The sequence below is a fragment of the Strix uralensis genome, chromosome 4 (genome assembly GCF_047716275.1).
Source record: "Strix uralensis isolate ZFMK-TIS-50842 chromosome 4, bStrUra1, whole genome shotgun sequence".
Taxonomy (NCBI): domain Eukaryota; kingdom Metazoa; phylum Chordata; class Aves; order Strigiformes; family Strigidae; genus Strix; species Strix uralensis.
The window spans coordinates 90,622,982-90,643,712 of NC_133975.1; the positions used below are offsets into that span (position 1 = coordinate 90,622,982).

General features: G+C 44.9%; 2 protein-coding genes across 3 annotated transcripts in view; one reads left to right on the plus strand and one right to left on the minus strand.

Annotated features, from left to right (window-relative positions):
• LOC141943117 (transmembrane protein 263-like) overlaps window positions 1-4,634 on the minus strand; it is a 242,063-nt gene extending 237,429 nt beyond the window's left edge. The window contains exons 1-2 of the mRNA XM_074867787.1: window positions 4,334-4,634; window positions 1,539-1,608 (exon numbers count right to left, since the gene is read on the minus strand). Of these exons, the coding sequence (XP_074723888.1) occupies window positions 1,539-1,565 (27 nt within the window). The 5' untranslated portion in view covers window positions 1,566-1,608; window positions 4,334-4,634. The remainder of the gene's footprint in view (window positions 1-1,538; window positions 1,609-4,333) is intronic.
• A 154-nt stretch (window positions 4,635-4,788) lies between these two features.
• ZFYVE19 (zinc finger FYVE-type containing 19) lies at window positions 4,789-16,225 on the plus strand. 2 transcript variants are annotated; one of them, XM_074867791.1, is made up of 12 exons: window positions 4,789-5,093; window positions 5,650-5,771; window positions 7,596-7,649; window positions 8,153-8,313; window positions 9,545-9,690; window positions 10,574-10,688; window positions 11,156-11,365; window positions 11,872-11,951; window positions 12,672-12,782; window positions 14,214-14,356; window positions 15,075-15,110; window positions 15,693-15,780. In XM_074867791.1, the coding sequence occupies exons 1-11, from the start codon at window positions 4,812-4,814 to the stop codon at window positions 15,103-15,105; spliced, it is 1,455 nt and encodes a 484-aa protein (XP_074723892.1). In that variant the 5' UTR covers window positions 4,789-4,811; the 3' UTR covers window positions 15,106-15,110; window positions 15,693-15,780. The 2 variants fall into 2 exon arrangements, with proteins under 2 accessions (XP_074723892.1, XP_074723891.1); XM_074867790.1 differs by lacking the exon at window positions 15,075-15,110 and having other exon boundaries at window positions 4,793-5,093; window positions 15,693-16,225.
• The last annotated feature ends 4,506 nt before the right edge of the window (window positions 16,226-20,731 follow it).

Below are 20,731 nucleotides of genomic sequence, written 5' to 3' on the forward strand. Positions count from 1 at the left end.
AGAATGATAATTGATAAGTTGTGGACATCAGGGTCTAGAGCTTGCTTGCTTCATGGTGGGAAAGTGTGTGCGCAGCACGCAACAAATAGTTGTAGTTCTTACAAGCTCCTGTCTTCTGGCTATAAAAAGTATTCCTTCATTTAATTTAGCTCACTATTTAGATTGGCACCTCTTTGGAGGACGTAACAATTTCAGCAGCATGAGAGAAAATGAAACTCTTATTTCTGTTTTTAACCTTAACTTCAGACTGTACAAAAGCTAATTCTTTTCTCTGAGTTTGAGGACTTCCACGGAGGTGCAAAAGTAATAACCCCGTGACAACTGTTATTGTATACAAAGTTGAATGGGTCCCTATTTTAAATATATAGTGCTGAACAGGTTTGTAACTTGAGTATTACTTTAGATTCCCTTCCCATGGCCTGATGTGGGGCTCTACATAGGTCCAATGTTTCAGATGTTCACCCATGTTTGGTAAAGGAGCATGAACAACATGTTGAAACAGCAGTGTACCACATATAGGAATACTGGTCTTGCGACTTGTCCCTAGAAATATGGTTTTAAGTAGGAGTCCGAGATGTGACTTGATCAGTGTGCTTTATTTGTAAGCAAGCCCTTCAATAGTAATGATGTAGAAATGCATTCCTGAATGTACAGACAGGCTGAAATATAGCGTGATGAGTAAGTTCTCCCTTTCATAAGAAAGGCTGAGATCTAAAGGTTCTGCTTTTCATGAGTTCTGTTAGGGGTCCTTGTTAACTGCTTTGCTTAAGGGGATATGAACATTAGCTGGAGCTTCCACACATGCTCCAAACCACCTCTTGACCCTCCACAGATATCAAAACCTTCAGCTTTCCTCTAATTATTGCTAAAATCTCTGGTTTCCTGCCAGCAGTCTCCACTTTTATGCATTACTCATCTATAAATTTGTGGCCCACCAAACAGGAAAATGCAAGATACAAAACATCCTGATGAATGGCATCCTTCTTATAGTGACTGCTGCTCATTTTCACCCACAGTTAGTTGGGAATCTTAAATGAGAAGCTGTAGAATTCACAAACCCTGCTAAGAGCTTAGGTGTACCCAGCTGCACAGTGTTAAGGGGACTTGCATCTAACAGACAATAACCCTCCCAAAACAGGCATTGCCAATATATAAAAATTATTTATAAGCTTGCTATTAACATTCATATTCTGAGATATATGAATTAAGAGTGAGCAGCTAGTAGACACAATGGACAGTATAGCCAAAAGTTTAGGATTCAAATACCACCATAGGAGAATTTTGAGAGGTTCTAATGAAAGTTCAGCATTCACTTAACACACCTTTGAAATCCAACATGTAAGGATTTTAGCTTAAAAAACAGAGGTATCTAGCAGTGATGAATATATATATGTATTCCCATATATGTACATACCTCATGACACAAACAGGTATTACCTTAGTTGCATACAAAAACAGATCTGTGCTAAGAGGCACCCACTTCCACAAGCCTGTGTGTGTGAAAGAGACAAGAGTGTGTCCATGTATTCCAATCTTACCTGCTTTAGGACTGTCCAGGTTCCCATCTGGAAGGCAAATCGGGGCCTTCAAATGGTATCCTTTTGTAATCTGTAAGAACCAGAACAGAGATCTGTCAATTACTGCTGTAGGAGAAAAACAGCCTGGAATAAAGCACTACAGAAACTCACAAAAAATGTACTACTCATAGGTCTTTTTTTGTGTTTAATTTAAAACACATTTCCCTTACATAAGTAAATAACTGTGGTTGAGATGACGCTTGTTTGCGTGACTAGAACCCCAGTCATAGAATGATAGAATAGTTTGGGTTGGAAGGAACCTTTAAAGGTCATCTAGTCCAACCACCCCCTGCACTGAGCAGGGACATCTTCAACTAGATCAGGTTGCTCAAAGCCCCGTCCAACCTGACCGTGAATGTTTCCAGGGATGGGGCATCTACCACCATCTCTGGGCAACCTGTGTCAGTGTTTCACTACCCTCATTGTAAAAAATGTTTTCCTTGTATCTAGTCTAAGTCTACCCTCTTTTAGTTTAAAAACTTTACCCCTTGTCCTATTGCAACCGGCTCTGCTAAAATATTTGTCCCCATTTTTCTTATAAGCCCCCTTTAAGTACCGAAAGGCTGCAGTAAGGTCTCCCCAGAGCCCTCTCCTTGTCCATTGTTACCAGTTTGCCAGCTGTGTTGATCATGGGGGAGTACACTTTCTTTGATGTTTCTTTTCTGGCTGACATACCTGTAGAGGCCCTTGTTACTATTCTTTGCATCCCTTGTAAAGTTCAGCTCCAGCTGTGCCTTGACCTTCCTGACCCCATCCCTACACAACCAGGCAGTGTCCCTGTACTCTTTCCAGGATACCTGTCCCTGCTTCCACCACCTGTGCATTTCCTTCTTGCCCTCTAGTTTGACCAGCAGGTCTCGACTCAGCCATGCCTGTCTCTTGCCTTCCTTTCTGATTTCTTACACCTGGGGATGGAGAGCTCTTGCACTCTATGGAAAGCGTCCTTAAGGATCTGCCAGCTCTGTTCTGCTCTCTTGTCCCTGAGGGCAGTTTCCCAGGGGGTCCTACTGACTAACTCCTTGCACAGCTGGAAGCTTGCTTTCCTAAAATTCAGGGTCTTGACTTTACTCTTTGCCTGACCCATATCCTTCAGGACTGCAAACAATGCCTGAGAGAAAATATGGGCAGCTTTTGGCATGCCAATAGTACAGTTGGTTCCTCATCTAGAAGAAGAAAATGAGCCTACTGAAACAGCAAGAGAGTACTGAAACTCAGTTTTCAATTTCACTATGGTTATGATCTGCCCTTTTTATTACACTGAACTGCAAGGAGAAATATTACAGCCTGGGAGACTTAGTAGGCAGTCAGCCACATTTTGAATTAATTTGAACTTTTTCAGACTAAAAGTTTTACTTCTAGATGCGTTCCATTATAGTAATCAAGCCCCAAGATTATCATGGCCAAGTCTAATACACTGGGGCAATGTTTCACAGCAAGTTAGAAAAGAACACAGCATTTTCAGCTATAACTATGTAGGACAGAGAATGTACAACTTACTGTGCACAACTGAGTTTGGCAAGAAGACACATGAACCAAAGACCATTTAATCTCTCCTACACTTCAAACAGAAACCGAAAACCTTATGGGCTAAGTCGTCACATAGGATTTTAATAATCAGAGTTCCCTTTATCATGGGAAACATCAACAGGCAAGAGAAGAAATAAAGAAACGCTGTTGCTATTCAGCTGCCAAATAGCTTTCTGGAGCAGGAGCTGGGAGAACTGTGGGGGCCGGTCCCCCTCTGGTGGACACCAGCAGGGGAACGTCACTGTCCCTTGTTCCTCTTCTCCAGACACGGCAGGGTGAGGTCTTCTGCGCTCATCGCGACTCTCAGATCCATCCAGCAAATTCAGCCGAGGCGTTTCTAAACAGGTAAATTCAATTTCTTCAACTGTCTTGCTCCCTCCTATGTGCCTCTGTTGATGGTGCTCTCTGGATAGGAAGGTTCTTTGGGCCGCTGCTTGTAATTTGTATTAAAGAGCAGCACTCCAAATTACACCTGTCAATCAGTAAGTTGCACTGTAACATTAAGATCGAAACTTCCTCTTCCTCTTTTCCCATTGACAAGCTCAATAGCAAAGACAACATCAAAGGAAGTCTTTTATTTGATTAAATTCTGGTTTATATTCATCTTGATTCCCTGCTTTATGCCTACAGTACCTGAAATTTCCAGGTGATGTCTAATACAATTGCTGCGCAGGTGCAAATTTTAGCTTCCAAGTTTTATACAGTTGTCTTTCTAACGTTCTTTACCATTAAAAAACTCTGAAAGCTCAAGAGGGGAAATTGCAATTTTTTTCCTTTGAGTTTAGCTTTGTTCAGACACTAATGAGTCATACTTTCTTGAATAGATCAGTCAGTTTTCTAATTTAATTGTGTAGGTCTTTACAGTGTGGACTTACCTATTAAACTGGAAAGAATGCAAAATGTAAGTGCAAACCCAGGCAATTACAAGATAACTCATGGGAACCAAAGGTACACTCAGTAACTTTTTTTTTGATAAACACTGTAGGCCATTCATTTCTGAAGGTCGCAAACAAAACACTGGCAGCAGAGGTGCTGGCTGGGGATAACTGGAGTTTTGCAATTCAGCTGATTTCATGGTCTTCTGAACCAAGGATGTCACCACAGGTTTAAGAAAAAAAAAAAGAGTAATGTGAGTGCAACCCTGTCAGCATTAGAGAATGCACTTTTTTGGTCTTATTAACATCTAATGACGGCTAATGGGCAAAAATGCATCAGCCTACTAACTATACCTGCTGCACTGGCAGTATGGTGAGGCGCCCAGCCTGACCGTTCTCCTTCTCCCCCTTCAAAAGTGGCAGCGCCCTTCATTACTGCGGGGACAGCGAACATCCGAGAGAGAGAGCTAGGCCGCGGCAATGGCGCTGAGGCGACCGCCCGCCCTGTGTGCCCCCTCGGCGAGGAGGCGGGCAGGGCAGAGGCTCTCCCGAGGCCCCCGTTCCTCCCCGACCCACTACAGGGCGTGCAGAGCCGTCAAGTCCGCCGCCATCGCCCAGAGGCTGAGCGTCACCTCAACCCCGCCGCCGCCATCACCGGGCGCCCCGGGTTCCCGCCCGCCCCGCGCGCTGCCTGCCGGGAAATGGCGGCTGCCCGGGGCCAGCCGCCCCGTGCCGCGCCGCCGGACAGCGCCGCAGGGCCGCCCCACCAGCCTGCAGGGACCACAGCTCATGGCGCGGCACAAGAGGATGTTCTCGGGTCCCGGGCAGCGACATGTTTCTCCCTGGACAGTGGGGTTTATCCGCGGAGTGCCGGCTGGGGGCGGCTCGAAGGACTACAGCTCCCGTCGGGCCGTGGTGCCCGGCGGGTGAGGGGCGGGAGGGCTGTGTTTGGGCCTCCCCATTACCGATAGCCCCGGCTCGCTGCCGCGCTTGGGGGTTGCGGCAGTTAAAGGATCGTCGGGGTGTGGGGGGAAAAGTGTGGAGTTCCTCCGGTAGCGCCATGGATCGCCGGTGCTATGGCTGTGCGTCCAAGTTCTCTGTCTTCAAGAAAGAGGCAAGTCCGGCGGAGGGGGGGTCAGGACCGGCCGGTCCCGCGGGTGCCTCCTCCGCAGGGCGAGGGGCTGAGCGGGGGCCGGGGGACCCGCCTCGCCCGGCGCCGAGGCACGCTTCTCCACCGGCGTCCATCCTAGCCTTGCTTGCCTACGGAGCGCTTGTGGTGCCTGGCATCGGTATGTCGTTAAATATGTGCCATTACTGCAGAAAAACAAAGAAAAAAAAATCGTCACTGGATGTCATTCTCTAATCCAATATTCGGTCGTTGTCTCCGAGAATTCCTGTCACACACACACGCTTTATTATATTATGGGATGAAATGGTGTCTCTGCTCCCAGCAGGAGTTACGTGCTGGGGCTCAGAGGCTCTCCAGAGTCTCCATATCTTCAGCAGCAGCTGACGATACAGTTCTTTTAACAAATCAGCATAACCACTGGGTTAGTTTTAGCGCACCTTGGCACGGGCATTGTTCCTGCATGTGGCCAGCCAGAGCAACGGGGTGTACACGGTGACTAGGTGACAAAACCCTGTCCTGCCCCTCTCCTGTCTCTCCGCAGTGTGGATGCAAGAACTGTGGACGGTCGTTCTGCTCCGGCTGCCTTAGCTTCAGTGCCGTTGTTCCCCGCTGTGGAAGCACTCAGCAGAAGGTGTGCAAGCAATGTCATGGAAAACTAACTGGGTAAGACGGGAGTGTTCCTTCACCCAAAGGCAGTGTCCTGCTTTGTTTCTTCATTTTGCATCCCAGTGTTGTGTTGCAGATTTCTGCGTGAGAGCTGTGCCTTGCGCTTGTGCATGTGTGCTGCCTATACCCTGGAGTTTCAAGCCAGGCCATTACTGAACCGCTGTTACATGAGTTGACCAGTCCAAAGATAGGAATCAGGATTTGTGAGGCTGTTCTCTATGGTGACACTCTAAAAGAACAGGGTTTAAATCTTCATGGATGGACACTGAATGCCTTATATCTTTGCTGCACGAGACCAGGTTAAGCCCCACTGTGTTTTTGCCCAGAAATCTACACCCCTTTGAAAGCCCTGGCAGTCTTTTCAGATGTATAGTAGTTGAATAGCCTTACAAGATGCTCAAAGTGTTATAACCTCTCTTGGCAAACAGTGACACAGATGCTCATTGTTGAAGGGTCTCTGCTATGCGTAGCCTGAAGACTTAACATTTTGCATCATAAAATCAGTTTGCTTTTAAAAGTAAAAAAAAGTCCGCAAGCATAACCTGTAGATTGCCTGTTGAAAACAGAAAAGGTGTAATTCAGTAGCAGTACTGATTATACACGTGAACAAGTAACACAAGAGTACAAGTGCACCAGAACCCCTCTCTCAACCAATTCTTCTGTGCCCTCTTCCTTCTCTTGTATTTCTCTTACCTCTCTTCCTCACTTCTCTCCAATAGGAAGGAATTTTCACAGTGAGTGGGGAATTTTCTGGCTCTGCAGGTGTCTAAAGGAGGAGGGCTTCTCGTTAGCAGAGGTCTTCATTTTGGAAGCACTGGCTCATGAAAACAGTGTGAGCTACTGATGGTGAAAATACAGTATTCAGTCTTAAAGCTTTGAAATGTCCTGATTTCCCTTTACAACTCCAAAGTCATTAAGAAAACAGGGCAGCCTTTCTCCATGTTTCTTTTGTTGTTTTTTTTTTTTTCCTCATCTGTTTAATCTCAGTACTATAGAGTTACAGCAGAAAAAAATCCTCCCTGACTGGATAGCAGGTAGATAATACATGTAGGCTGCAGCTCTGTAAGCTGCATGTATTATTGTTCTTCATGCAAATAGCTTTCAGAACTGAAACCTTAGAACTGGAAAGCGGTCCGACAATGTTGCATTCATTTGTTGCTATACAGGCCTTAGCACAGCGCAGATGTGTTTGTAGCTGTGACTTCTAAGAATGAATAAAATATGCCAGCTACCTTATGTAATTGTGTAGTTTAGCAGCTCAACCTGAATACAGCAAAGTAGAAGATAGTTACACAAGATGTGTTTGTGGTGCACCGTGTTCAAGTGTGCTAGACGATGTCATTATGATACTGGTGGTTATATAATAATTTTTTAAACATTTCATTTATCTTGTACATTATATAATTGTGTGTTTGTTGCATGCCACAGCTCCTTTTGGAGTGTTCTGCTGCGTGGAGGCTAATTACACTGGGAGTCTTACCTAACTATCTGCTCTCTAAACTGGGAGGTGCAGGCTGTGGGAGGCAAGAATATTTCAGCCCCTCCTCCTCTGGATCACTGGTGACCATATTAAATCACATTTCATCCAGATGCAAAACAACTGGACCAAAGGACCAGAAATGAAGTCACCTGCTGTCCCAGGCAGCTATATTATCTTAATCCCTTCCATAAGCTGATCGCTCTCCATATTAATGAGGTTATGAAAGGGGCTGTACCAGGAGGTTGAGAAACATATACTCATTCCTCTTGAGTTGAGAGACTAGATGAGTGAAGCACTGACAGTATTTTGAGTTCAGAGAAATCATTGGTTTTGTCTTCCAGAGAGGAATCTCAAAGCAGTTCAGCAAAGTGGTCACCACCAGAAAACTACAAAAAGTGAGTTGCACTTGCCAGTCAGATGGTTGTTTCTGCCGCAGAGTAGCCTTCCAGGCCCTCACTCCTCTTCCCCTATAGAGACCAACAAAAGTGGGGGTTGTGATGTGGGTATTTGCTTGTTTAGAATTAGGTTAAGGATGGGACTTTTGTTGTTTGTCTGGGGGGGTGGGGTGTGTGCTCTTTTGAATAGACTCATGAAGAGCCACCTGCCTACATCTGATCGGGGTTGGCTTGGAAACATGAACCTGGTGGTGAAATGTTCCTTGTCTCCTTGGAAATGGTGCCAGATGTGCTGCTCCTGTGAGCTAAGGTTTTCCTTAGTTTTGGGAGTACCTCGTTGTGCCGTTACGGGGGAGCCTGGTACAGGAGGGAGTGGTTTCTGTTCTGTTCTGCATTGACGTTCTTCAAATAGCCTGTTGGGTTGACAGAGGATGTTTTCATATCTCAGGGTTTAAACCCCTGTTCTCAGTTGTCTTTTTGGTTTTTTTCCATCCTTGTCACAGGCATGTAGCAGCTTTTGAGGCTAAGCAAAACCAGCTGAAAGAACAACAGAAGGCAGCTGCAAAACCCTCTGGTCAAGGAGGCTCCAGATATCGGGGACTCTCAAAAGAGGATAGAGCTATTGCAGAGAGACTGGAGAGGCTCAGGGAGGAAAGGAAACCAAGTGAGTTTTGGAGGATACCGGGGGTATCTTGGGTGGGAACACTGCTACTTGGGAAACATGGAACCTGGAGGGAGAGGGAAGTGCTGAGCTTTCAGAGCCTGCCTTTTTAGGGTTAAAATTGGGCAGAGCATCCACATCCTGCTGCCACAATGGCCAAATTCTACAATGATTTTAGATTAATGTTCCAGCTTCTTTTTGCTTCTTGGGGTTTCCCTTGAAACCGCTTCTCAGTTTTGGGGTAGTATCTTACCTGTAAAATCACTTTCTCATTTCCCATTGTTTGGGGTAAAAACCTGTGTCAAGCCCAATAGGAGCAGAATGAAATTAGGGTCTTTGGCCAAACTATTTTGCAGAAGGTTTCCTGTGGGTCGTTGTCCTGGGCAGCAGCAGTGCCAGTCTCTGTGGGATAATGTTCTGGCTAGCCTTGCCTCACAGAGGAAGAAAAGAACTCCAGTCCCAGTCCGCAGCTGTCAGGTTCTAGGACAGCCTTGTGGTGCTTGTGGGAGAATAAACTATTTAAAAAATGATGTGTGATCTCTAAAAGGGAAGGAACACAATGCTAAGTGGTTACCTGATTATCATAGAATCATAAAGTCATTTAGGTTGGAAAAGACCTTTAAAATTATCAAGTCCAACCGTTAACCTAACTGCTGCCAAGGCCACCACTAAACCATGTCCCTAAGCACCACATCTACATCTTTTAAATACCTCCAGGGCTGGTGACTCAAGCACTTCCCTGGGCAGCTTGTTCCAATGCTTGACAACCCTTTCAGTGAAGAAATTTTTCCTAATATCCAAACTAAACCTCCCCTGGCACAACTTGAGGCCATTTCCTCTCGTCCTGAAACCCGAGGGGAGCGTTTCAGTCTGATACACCTAGGATTACATTAAGAGGAGCAATGGACTGTACTGCTTAAATGACACTTATTTCTCTGCCTGTCCCTAGTATCCCAAGTCAGCTGATTGCCAGATGGCATTACCCTAATACTTGCCTTATGGATAGGACATAAACTGTGAAGGAGACAAGGACTTGGAAGAAAAGGATAGCAGTTAGGGTGGTCTCTGAGTTACTGCAGTATGATCCCTCATTCACATCGGGGTTTGAGGGAGGTTTTTGCTCAGCTGTTCAGTCTGATTCCAGCAAGAAATACAATTTTAAGAAAACAAAATTTGAAACCTTTTGTTTTCAATAACGGAATAATCTCCTCCCTTGGGTTATTCTGAATTGCAGAGTCCATCCCTACTCAGGCTGAGATTGAAGCTAGGCTGGCTGCCCTGAAGGAGGACTGCCGGGGACCTGTTCCATCCACAGAGGAAATGGAGGACCAGTTGGCTGTCCTGCAGGGAAGAGATCCTCCTTCACAGGCTTCCAGACCTGTAAGCTCCCTCAGCTCTTTATCCAGCAATGTATTCTGAGCTGACACAGTAACTGGTGTTCCAGCATGTTAGCTGTTCTTTCTTCAGCTTTTTTTGTCCAGGTGGCTTCCTTCAGAAATCTGTTTCCTGTCTGTGATTTGCTCCAGAAGCAAACGGCCAGCCTTTACCAGTGCACTGCTTCAGTTTGAATGCAGTATGTTCCTTTATGTCAAAAGTAGTTCATGTGTTTATTTTTAACAATAGATGCTAACTTTTTTCCTCTCAGCCCATCTGTATACCTAAGTGATCTTTTTTTAGAGCTGTTTGTCTGTGTTTGGAGCTTATCAACCCTACCTTCTAATTGTATCTTGTAGTTATTACTGCATCCCAGCTGGCCAAAAGCCTGTTAATTATTCCGGGAATGGAAGCACAGAGTGGTTAGTCTGAGATTGCAGACGAATGAGTTGGATATATGCCTTCAAAGCCTATATGAATGATCTTGTCCCCGAGGAATCATTTCCTCATGCTTCTTTTTCAGCAGTGCTGCACACCAGCTGTTACCATCGGCCTTGACGAGACTGCTGGCTGGCACTGTTGAGAATGGCACTTCATTTACATTGGAGGTGGTGGCAGAGCTGGGGTTGGGACCCAGCAGCATATCCTATACATTCAGCACCACTTTGCCTTGTTTGGGTAACTGCTTTTAGTTGGTGTGTTCAGCACCTGAGAATGAAGCCCTGAAAGTCCTACACCAGATAACCGCAAGCTGAGACTCTCAAGATCAGTGGATGCATCTTTTTATGCTCCTCCCACCTAGGGTGATCTTAATTACCTAACTTCTCCTTTGATCGAGTATGCCACTTTACTCTCATGTGCTTTTTCCTGTGCCTTCCTTGTTTATTAGGTACACCAACCTCCTGATACCAGAAGTCTGGTCCAGCAGACAGATGACCTGTTAACTCAACTGTCTGAGGAAGTTGCCATTGATGAGCATTACAGACCAAGAGTCCAGCCTCAAGGTATCTCTTCTGGGTTCCAAAGACCTGTTTCTGTCTGATAATGTACATGCTATAGTGAGAAGGGAATATGTCTATCCTACAGGTGAGCTGCATGTCCAGTTTGCCCTTATCTCCCCTTACGACTCCCAAACTGACCAAGAGCAGTCATCTGGCTCCATACTGGTCTCATTGTCTTTGCCTGGAGATGGTTCTTCTTCTCAGGGTTGTATTATTCAGATTGCTCCTCTCTATTTCTCTGACGTGACCTGTCCCTGGGGAGGAACTGTTGCTACTCCTAACACACCTGTGCTCTGTTACAAAACATCGGAACCTGGGATACCATTATCTTCCTAGCTGCAGTGCTTTCTCTGTAATCTCACTGTAAACCACAGATTAGCTCACTCTCATACTATTGCTTTAGTCGTGTTGTCTGTGCCCAAGGAACATTGCTGCTGAGTCACCAGTATGTTCTCTGTGTCTGTTTGCAGCTGTTAGTAGCCAAAGTTTGAATGATCTCAATCGGGAGAGTGAAGATTGTGTTTGCCCTGCAAATCTGGACCCAAAACAGCTAGAGGAAGAGAAGAATAAACTTCTGGCAGAAGCTGCTGCTGAGCTGCGGGAAGAGAACACTAGGCAGGAAAAGATCCTACAAGTTGCCAAGAGACTGGCAGTGCTCAGAGGCGAGGACCCAGAGAAAGGTGGGTAGCAGTCAACAATACAGTGCCAAGGGAGGAAGCAAGTTCCTGTGGCAGAGTAATTTTTTTTCTGAGAGATGTTTATCCATTTAATTCCTCTGTTCTGCCAGAAACTGACTGAGATTTGGTTCTGTCTGTAAAGCTGTACAGGTTGGTTCATCATGAAATCAATATAAAAGATCTTAGTTGAGGGTAAGGCTGGAGCTGTAAGGTCAGACTGCGTTGTCTTGCACCCTTCTTTGAGATAATTCTAGCATGCTCTGGTGAGCTTAACAAAGCTTTTAAAAAGCAAATCTCTGGTTTTGGGGGGAATTTTTTCCTTCCTTCTTCCAGTATTAAAAACAAACAGTACACCCTTTTTGAGGAGTTCCCATCTGAAAAGGATCTGGCTGTGCCAGTGCCAGAATGCCAAAACCAGCTCACGCCACAAAGGACTGTCTCCAGCACATAAATGGGCACAAGGTTTGAGACAGGTGTGGGTTACAGTCTCTTGTCTCTTACTCCTGCAGTTACACTGGAAACCTATAAACTCCCAGACAGTGATGAGGAAGTGGCTGAGGAGGAAGCCATTTGCCGAGTGCTAAAACAGGTCAGAAATGGCAGCTGTGGCCTTGTTTATCTTGCTCTCAATTATTTCCAGTGTGTATGTTACCTGGTGAATGTGCGAAGGATGTGTTTCTGGTCCTGGGCAGAGTTTCATTCCTTCCCCTCCTAGTGCTTTTCCAGTACTAGCTCCCATGGGCCATTAAGCTACAGGCGATTGACAACATTACTTCTAGTCTGTCACGTTGTCTTTCTCATACATGCTTGGTGTGTCTTGTGGTATGTGTCCTCTCCAACCCCACTCTGCTGGTGCTTCCTTACTTCTTGATCTTTTCCCCCACCCAACTGGAACATGGGTGATGAGATGTGTGCTGTTTAGCGCAGCTTATGCCTAGATTTCTCTCTAAAATGTCATGTGAATTGTCTTGCAGGTAGACACAAGCTTTCTGTGCTTAAGTTTCTGCCTGATTACAGACCACACGCCTGTGATTAGCGTGGTGTTGAGGGTCTGCTGATAGCTGCACTGCAAAGCACAGTGTGTTAGCTGAAAGCCCCTGCTGCTACCCTGACTGTTCACAATGTACACACAGTGTTCAGAGCGCAGACAGAGCAAGGTCACGTCTGCCTGGACAACACCAGCTGTATTCAGACTTGTCATCTCCTGTTACTGCATGAGAGCAAGGAGAAGGGCAGGAGGTTTAGAGTCTAGAATGAGGCTCCCAACTGTGTTTGAAACAAGAGGCTTCTTGCTTTCTGTTGTTACCAGCTCACAGAGGAAGCAGCCCTGGATGAAGCAAGTGGATTCAACATTCCTCCAGATCAGACCACCCAAGCAGGACCCTCGCAGCAGAACCTACGTATGAAAGCAAAGCAAAAGGTCAGTGAGCTGGTCAGAACCTCTTGAAATGACATGTTCCAGTGTCTCAGGAGAGTACAGTTCTGCAGCAAAAGTTTGCTGTATCCTAGGCTTGATGCAGGGAAAAAAAAAAACCAACCAGCTTTTCCAGAGCAGACGAGCTGAATGGTTTCTGCAAGGCTGTCCAGCCCTGAGCACAGCTGTAAGTCATCCTTTTTACTTTTAAAAGGATATACTTTTAAAAGGAATTGCTCCCAGGAATACAGTTGCTTTCAAGCTGGCTTTCTGCTGAATGGGATGGTGTCCTCTAAACCCAGAGAAGTTAGCATAGACCTCTCAAGATGGATATTAGAAAAGGGATTTTTAACTCACTAATATATTTCGACCAAGAAGGCCACAGTCTAGTACCATACAGCCTGAACCAGGGTAAGTGGGAGGTTTGCCAGTGCTTTCAGCATGTGCAGAATAGAACCTCTAGATAGTAATCGACTGTCTGTATTCTCATGTAACGTCAGAGGAAGGAATTAGTAACAAGATACCCTATGCTCAGAGTGGATTCCAGCCTATTATGGAAATACATACACCTCTAATGTATATTACACGAATTAAATGGACCTGTGACTCACAGACACCTGACAAGCCTGTCCCCAGTGGAAGAAATTATTTCATTGTAAGCATTACTGAAAACATCCATCTCATAGGTATGCCACCTTGCGCTTCTGGGCTTACTGATGTAAAAGATAGTGCCATCTTATTGCTGCTCTGTTAGGAAGCTGCCTTTGCTAGTGTTCGGGCACTGTGTCCTAGTGTGTGTGTGTCTGTTCAGTTCCATAATAGTTCTCTGTAAAGCCGAAGGAGACAATAGATGGCCTTATGGATAGATTTTTAGATTATGATTTTGGAAGATATTTTTGGCCCAACCTCAGCTACAAATCAATAGTAGGGGCCTTTTGGCAGATCACTTCCTTTGTCCCTCAGTTTTCTTTCTATAACAGGGAGAAAACAAACCCCCCACCTTCCCACTGCTTTCCCTTCCCACATAACCGCTTTCAGCAGAATGCTTGATTGCTTTTGCAGCAGGGATTGTCAGTCATATTTGATATTGCTGTGGTGCCTGCCAGAAGATCTGGGCTTCATGCCCTTAACACAGTATGGACAACGTTGGTATATATTGCTGTAGACACTAAATGAGGGTCAATACCTGTTTACCTTCTGGGCAACACAGATTCCTGAGGAAATGATAGGGAGTGCCTTGGGTTTTTATTTAACAGTCTAGATATGTATGGAGCCTATCCTTGGGCTCTGGGCAAGTTCATCTCAGACTTAGGATCAATAGAGAGTGAACTATGAACCATGTGACATGTCATTGTGACCACCATGCATTACAATGAAAGTCCTGTATTGTCTCTGCTGGCATTTGAATTCTGTGTCTCTGTTTTCTTTGTGAATTAGAGCCATGCTCCAACCATCACAGCTCTTGCCAGGGCAGATGACAGTGATGAGGATGAGTTACCCTGGTGCTGTATCTGCAACGAAGATGCTACTTTGCGCTGCCATGGCTGTGACGGGGACCTCTACTGCCAGCGCTGTTTTCGGTAAGTCTCACAATTCCTCTTGGTCTGAGAGGCGGGTCATAGGTAAGCTTGGCTGCTTTTGTTTGTCCTTCCCATCAAGCAGAAAACCAGGCAGTAGGAGGGAGGATTTGAGGAACCCAGATCTGATCTGAATGCTAGTTATGGAAATACTTTTTGCAATCAGTAGTTATCCCAGGCTTCAGGGACTAAACTTGTCCTAGGCGGAAATATTCTCCAGTGTGTGTTTGGGCACATTGTCTGAGTGTTCTCTGGAGCAGCTGATGTGCTGCACTGAGTGGGATGGGATAAGCGAGACTATTGTTCAGCTCCTATGGCTGGATTCCCGTAAGAGGGGAGATCAGATAGTATAAATTCCTGAGGCTTTCCTTAGGTTGAGACTCTGCAGTCTTAAACCATATAAAAAAATCTTTGATTTATGTTGAAATATATATGGGTGAACCTTTCTTCCTCAGACAGGCCTTGCAGCAGCTATAGTCCTAGTTCTTAAACATCTGTAGCTTGATTTTTGACAAAAAAGTTGCATGCCTCAGATTTGGAGGGTTAGTTCCTCACAGCTTGTGTGGCTTCTCTTTTGCATGCCTCAAAAGTATTAGGTAGTTGGCTGGGTTCTCAGAGTAGTGCTGGATGACATTTAGACAGCAGGATGCTAAGAATCTGGTTGGGAAATTAAGACATGCTTTTGTGTATATTCTCTCATTTCCTGCAAATGTTTTTGTAGAGATGGAAATGGAGTGGGAGAGAACATATGAAAATGGTAAGAAAACATTTGACTGACAATGTTAGACAGTTAAAAACAAAACAGACAAACAAAAGTGTCAGACAGCAAACATCAGTAGAAGCAGAATCAGCAGTCTGACAGGTGAGTGAGTGTATTAGTTGCATACTGCAGATGCAGCTTGTGTCTTACTCAACACTGCCTGCTTCTGAGCATGGTTTAGACAGCTGTCAATACGCTGTATTTTAGCCACAACAGTTAGTTTTCAGAGTTGTGTGGAGCAGACTGTCATTTTGACTGTTCTCATAGGAGTTGCTAATGTGCCTGGAAATCACAGACATGGTGCTGAAATGAGCCACCAGTTACATGAATCTCTCAAAGAGGGAAAGAGACAGAGGGACCTGTTGTCATTTCCCATTCCAGCAGGCAAGGATGAGCAGACCTTTCCACAAAGCACCTCAGAGGTTTCTGTTATAAGCAAATATCTTAAGTAGTCAGTCCACATGGCTGCCAGTCGGGTCCTCACAGCTAACCCTTAGGATAGGTTTCTTGCGCAGTGGCTAAGGGTGAGTTCCCTGCCTGGGTATTTACTTCTGACTGTGCTTTGTGTTTGCTTCTCAGGGAAGGCCATGATGAGTTTGACCTGAAGGATCACCGCACCTCCCGCTATCATCTTCCTTGCAAGCAGAAGTGATCACACTCTTCATGGGCAGAAAAAGGGATGGAGAACGGGAAAAGAGAGGAGTCGGTCAGATGGGAAGAGGCCAAGTGGATTTGCAGCCAAAACGGGTGATGTTTTGGACAGTTAAAGGATGTGCTGTAATCTGAGAGAGGCTTGGAGGGCGTGTGACTTTGTCCTCACAAATACAACCAGAGAAGTGCAGGGTTTGCTGTGCATGCTTGGGGATAAACGAGGACTTGATATGAGGAGGTGGATATGAGTCTATAAATACAGAGGGTAAGGCAATGCGGGTAGCAGTAAAGATGTGTGTTTAAGGCAGTACTGACTGGCTGATAAGTAACTTCCTGCTTTTGCTAACAGCTTACACACTGGTTCAACAGGCAGAAAAGCACTTTGCGCTAAGAAAACTGTCTACATCGTGATCACGTGTGTGATGAGAACTTCCAAAGCATAATAAAAACTATTTACAGAGGCCTGTGGTTAAAGTCTCTCCTGGAAATGCCTGATAGCCCTTTGCAAAGTGTTGCCCTCTTGTAATGGTATGTTAGTCCTAGTGTCAAGTGACTTAGGGAAAGAAATGAAGGATCACGAAGTCATCAAAAATATTTCTGTGGTGTGGCTGGAAAAGGTGTAGAGGCTACACTGCCTGGATGGGCAGTGTGGCTGACATACTCTAAATGAAGGATGATTTGTAAAGGTAATCTGCTTTAGATGCAGAGCATTGTGATCTGCAGTGGCTGCGCCGAGGTTCCACGTGGTCTGTAAAAACAGCATATTAGTCTGAAAGCGGGGTTTGGCTCTGTTTATTATTTGGTCCCCTGGTAGGATAAAGATGTTACCTGTGTGATGCTCTTTATCTGGCTATGAGAGGAGCTCAGTTTAATACACTCATATCCCTCCCTGGAAGCAGTCCAGATGCAAGTGGCACTTGCTGGTGACCAAAGCACCCAGAATTGCTTCAAATACCCAAAGTTTGCCCTAAATTTGCTCTAATATTGCATCAGGATGAGCTCTTCCCAGGACTTCTGAGACAGCTCTCTAAGGTTGACAAATTCCAATGGCAAAAAAAAATCAAGGATTTGCCTTTGACAGGGAGTTTCCAATGAATCTTGCCTGTCTGGTTTGACACTGCCGCTCCCAGCTGTCTGCCCTGCCCCTGTGCTTAAGGTCACTGCCTCGGTAGGTGAGTTGATGAAACAGTGTTCTCCCGCAACTCAGGCCACCCCTGGTCAGAGCACAACAAATAAATAAAACTACTGCTGAACGTGGATTTGTGCTAACATGCTGGACTGGATCAGGCCCTTCAACAGAAACCTGGATCAGACAATGTAGAATAGTAATATTGCAGGCTAACATGCTAAAAATTGCAAGTGTATGAAGCAGTGCATTCAAAACGCTTTGTTAGGAAGGGGTGGCAAAACCTGACGCGTGTGGAGGATCCTCCTTCTCCTGGCAGTCCTTGCTTCACCAGTGCCTGCCTCTTCGGGACAGATAGACAGGAAAACTACTTGAGTTGTTCTGATGCAAGAGCTCACAATGAGCCCTGTGTTACACAAAATTGAAGCAGAGAGTTACTGCCCTGAGGAGCTTGCAGTCTTAAAAATGAAAACAAAATGCTGTTCTGGCTTTGTGTTACTGTAGGAATGACACTTTTTCATTGCTATTTGACCCAGATAATTAGTCTGATAATAGACAGCCCAATCCTTTGTGTTTTGCATGTATGGGAGGAGATGCAAATACCTGTTCTTATACCTCTTCTAAGACTGATCCACTCCTTTGGGCTTCAGCCTGTGTCCTTTCCAAGCAGTTCGTGGACATTTTTATTCTTGCTCTGCAGCTGCTTTTTTTTTTTTTTTAAATATCTTAGTATAAGCTGATGTGCTACTTGCAACATTTTGAATGCTTCATCAGCCACAACTAAACTTCAAGCTCCTTGTGTCTTGTAAGCCCTACCCTGTTCACATCAGTAACAAAGGAGCAGGTTACAGCCGGAAGCAGTCTGTTTAGTTTCCCAGATTGGTTTCTGTCAGGCCATCCCAAGGAATCCAGAAGTGCACCCAACCCAATACCTGAAATAGAACTTAGTCATACATGGAAGAGTCTCTTCAGTCATACACACGCATGCTGATGCTTTCCCTGCACCACTAATGGACATTTTTGTGGCTGCTGAGCTTTCTGCATGTAATTGGCCATTTTAGTGGCAGCCCAATCACTTTCCCCTGCAAAGCCATCCCCACTGCAGCTGTTGCCTCAGAGACCTCCATGTAGGAGGGGTAGAAGGGGAATCTAGATCAGCTGTCTGCAGGAAGCAAACCTAGCTGAATCTGTCATTGTGAAAGAGGAATGCTGTGTGACCTTTAAGTGGGCAGTGCACTTTTAGCTGTGTTGCTTACTGGCTGTCCTTGTCTTTGAAAAGGTGCTGGTAAACAAGGCCAGATCAACTTCAGTCGTAGCCATTCAAGGACTGAAGAGAGTTTGGTATCTTCAAGAAAGAGAATCAGCTTCTGTCTTTGAGGCATGCCATGAGGGTACAAGAAGATTTTCTTTCCCTCTCAAAATGTTTTGTATGTGAACTATCAAATGTAGGCTCCATCCCAACAAGAATTCAAAACAATGATAACACAAGATTGAACTCAGATTAGCTTACAAGAGAGGTCTCCACTTAGTGCATAAAGTGCATTAACATGCATTTGCTGTGGTTCATGAGCATCTCAAATGCTGTAACATGGTCATGTGTCCAAATGTAGCAGCCAGAATATTTTTAAAGGCAATGTAGGTGTTGATCATAACTAAGGGAAAATTGCATTAAAGGTTTGCTTTATACACCTTCATAAACCTTCCATTAGGAAAGCACATGAACTTCCATACATTCTGAGTTACCTTGGTATAATCAAGAGGACAAAGTTCCTTTAAAGAAACATTCTTACATGGTATCTGTATACCAAACATTACAGCCTTATGCTAGTGATGGTGCTGAGAAACAGCAAAGTTAACCAGAAGCTGTTTGTTAAAAAAAAAAAAAAAAAAAAATTTAGTCTATCCTCATGGTCTAGGTTGAGAACAGCCAAAAAGTAAATAAAAGCAAGTATGATTTACTGCTTTGAAGAACTAAATAAAAAGAAGTTGTTCTGATTGCTTTATGTTGCCTTTTCTTTTGCACAAGTGAGCTGAGAAATCATCTAGCACTGGCCACATCTTGCTTTGCTCCCCATGATCACACCGTGCTCATCTGAAGCACTCTCATGTGGTAGTAATGTCCTTGCATATCAGAACCAACTGCATGTCATAGGAGCTGCAGGTTACTCTTTTTCTGCTACTTGCAGAATAAGTGCAGAGGCAACTTCTGTCAAGCAGTTTCAAGATCCTGCTTTTTCCTGAGTTCTAATAATGTCTGCCTTAAAGCATAGACAAGAATTCTCTTTTCATCACTGCATATTGAGGGAATACAGAAGAGTGCCCAGCATGGAGAAGATCTGTCTCTTGGGCCAGAGGAGAGGCATCTCAGGTCTTTGTGCTGTCACAGTTCAGCAGAATAAAACAAAGCCTCATGGTAGAGTACGTAATTAATCTGGACTTCTATGCACTACTGTGCTGCGGCTAATTACAGCTCTAGTTTAGGACACTCAGCTCATGGCCTGTCCACCTAGATCTTCCACCTGAACTTCTGTTTGAACCTAGTCTGTGTTTTTAACAGTGCTCAGAGCTCTGTCACTGTGCTACTCTCCTTTCTCAAGAGGTGTGTTAGCAGGTAACAGTCCATGAGCAATGCCACATCCCCAGCCAGTGCAGCTCTGGATTTAATTTTGTTGTTATTTTACTTACAAAGTGGAGATTCCAGGAGGGCAGGCATGTCCTATTAGCCCCTTACTAAACCAAAAATGGCATGTCCCTAGGGCTACAATAGATACACATGGACCTGATAAAGAAAGACCATTTCTCCAACCTAGTGGATGAGTCTTAGAGCTTCTTGGAGCAGCCTTAGGACAAGGTGTGAGCTGCATGGCTTGCTAACTTCCAGGAGGCTGTCGCATACAAGAACAGCATGTGAAGGACAGCAAGCCCTTACATCACAGTTGTTACTACAGCTTGGATTTTGTCCTCTCAGAGATGTGCACAGCCCACAGCTTGTCCACTGACACTTCTGCTGAAAAATAGGAGGGAAGCAAAAGGTAATAGTCGTCACCCTGTTACTGATAAAGATGAAAAGATTAATGTATTTAAGATGAAAAAGACTAATGTATTTAAGTCCAAATACGTTGTCCAGCCCAAGAGTCCCTGTTTGTCTTTGTTAGCTAACCTGCATGTCCCTTTTGTTCCAGAGTTGTCTCCTTCTGTCCCTGTCTGAAAAAACGTACTCAAAAGCTAACCTTGAACATACTGGTACATAGGAGCCCCTCTGGATGCGACTCGGCAACTCACCTCTTGTGTCTGAGTGGCAGGCATGAGAGCTTAGGGGCAGGACATGGTGTGAGAGTCTGCTTTGCCTAAGCAATCAGCCTCCATTTGCTGTCGTATTTCCTAGCCACATGTGTCAAGTTACTGACTTGGCTGAGAGGCTGGATGTAGTTTCCTCTGTATTTTTCCAGCCACACATTAGTTGTAGCCAGAAGAGTTTGTGCAGCAAGACAATGTGTCCTACTTCATTTCTCATTTGGGAGACCTACCTGTCTGCAAAAGACTCGCTTCAAGATGCTCCCTGCAGGGAAATTGGGAGCAGGTATTTTTCACTTTAGTTTTTCTTTAGTCTAAAAAGAGAGCAAAAGCAAGCAGTGCACGGCTGGTTTTCTCTGTTTTAATATACAAAATAAGCATTTTCCCAATATATTTTTAAATTATGAGAAAAATCATTCACAGACCTTGCTGCTAGACGCTTCTAAATCATTAAGTCCTAAATTCCACAAAAAGGAAAAACAATCTCTCTTCCATTAGCCTTAGCAATTGTTTCACTAACTTCCCCTTAAGTAGACCAGGTGCACTT

Coding starts and splice junctions, on each gene's coding strand:
- ZFYVE19 (XM_074867790.1), top strand. CDS start 4,812: ATGTTTCTCCCTGGACAGTGGGGTTTATCCGCGGAGTGCCGGCTGGGG. Junction 5,094..5,649: donor TCTCTGTCTTCAAGAAAGAG/GCAAGTCCGGCG, acceptor GTCTCTCCGCAG/TGTGGATGCAAGAACTGTGG. Junction 11,952..12,671: donor TTTGCCGAGTGCTAAAACAG/GTCAGAAATGGC, acceptor TGTTGTTACCAG/CTCACAGAGGAAGCAGCCCT.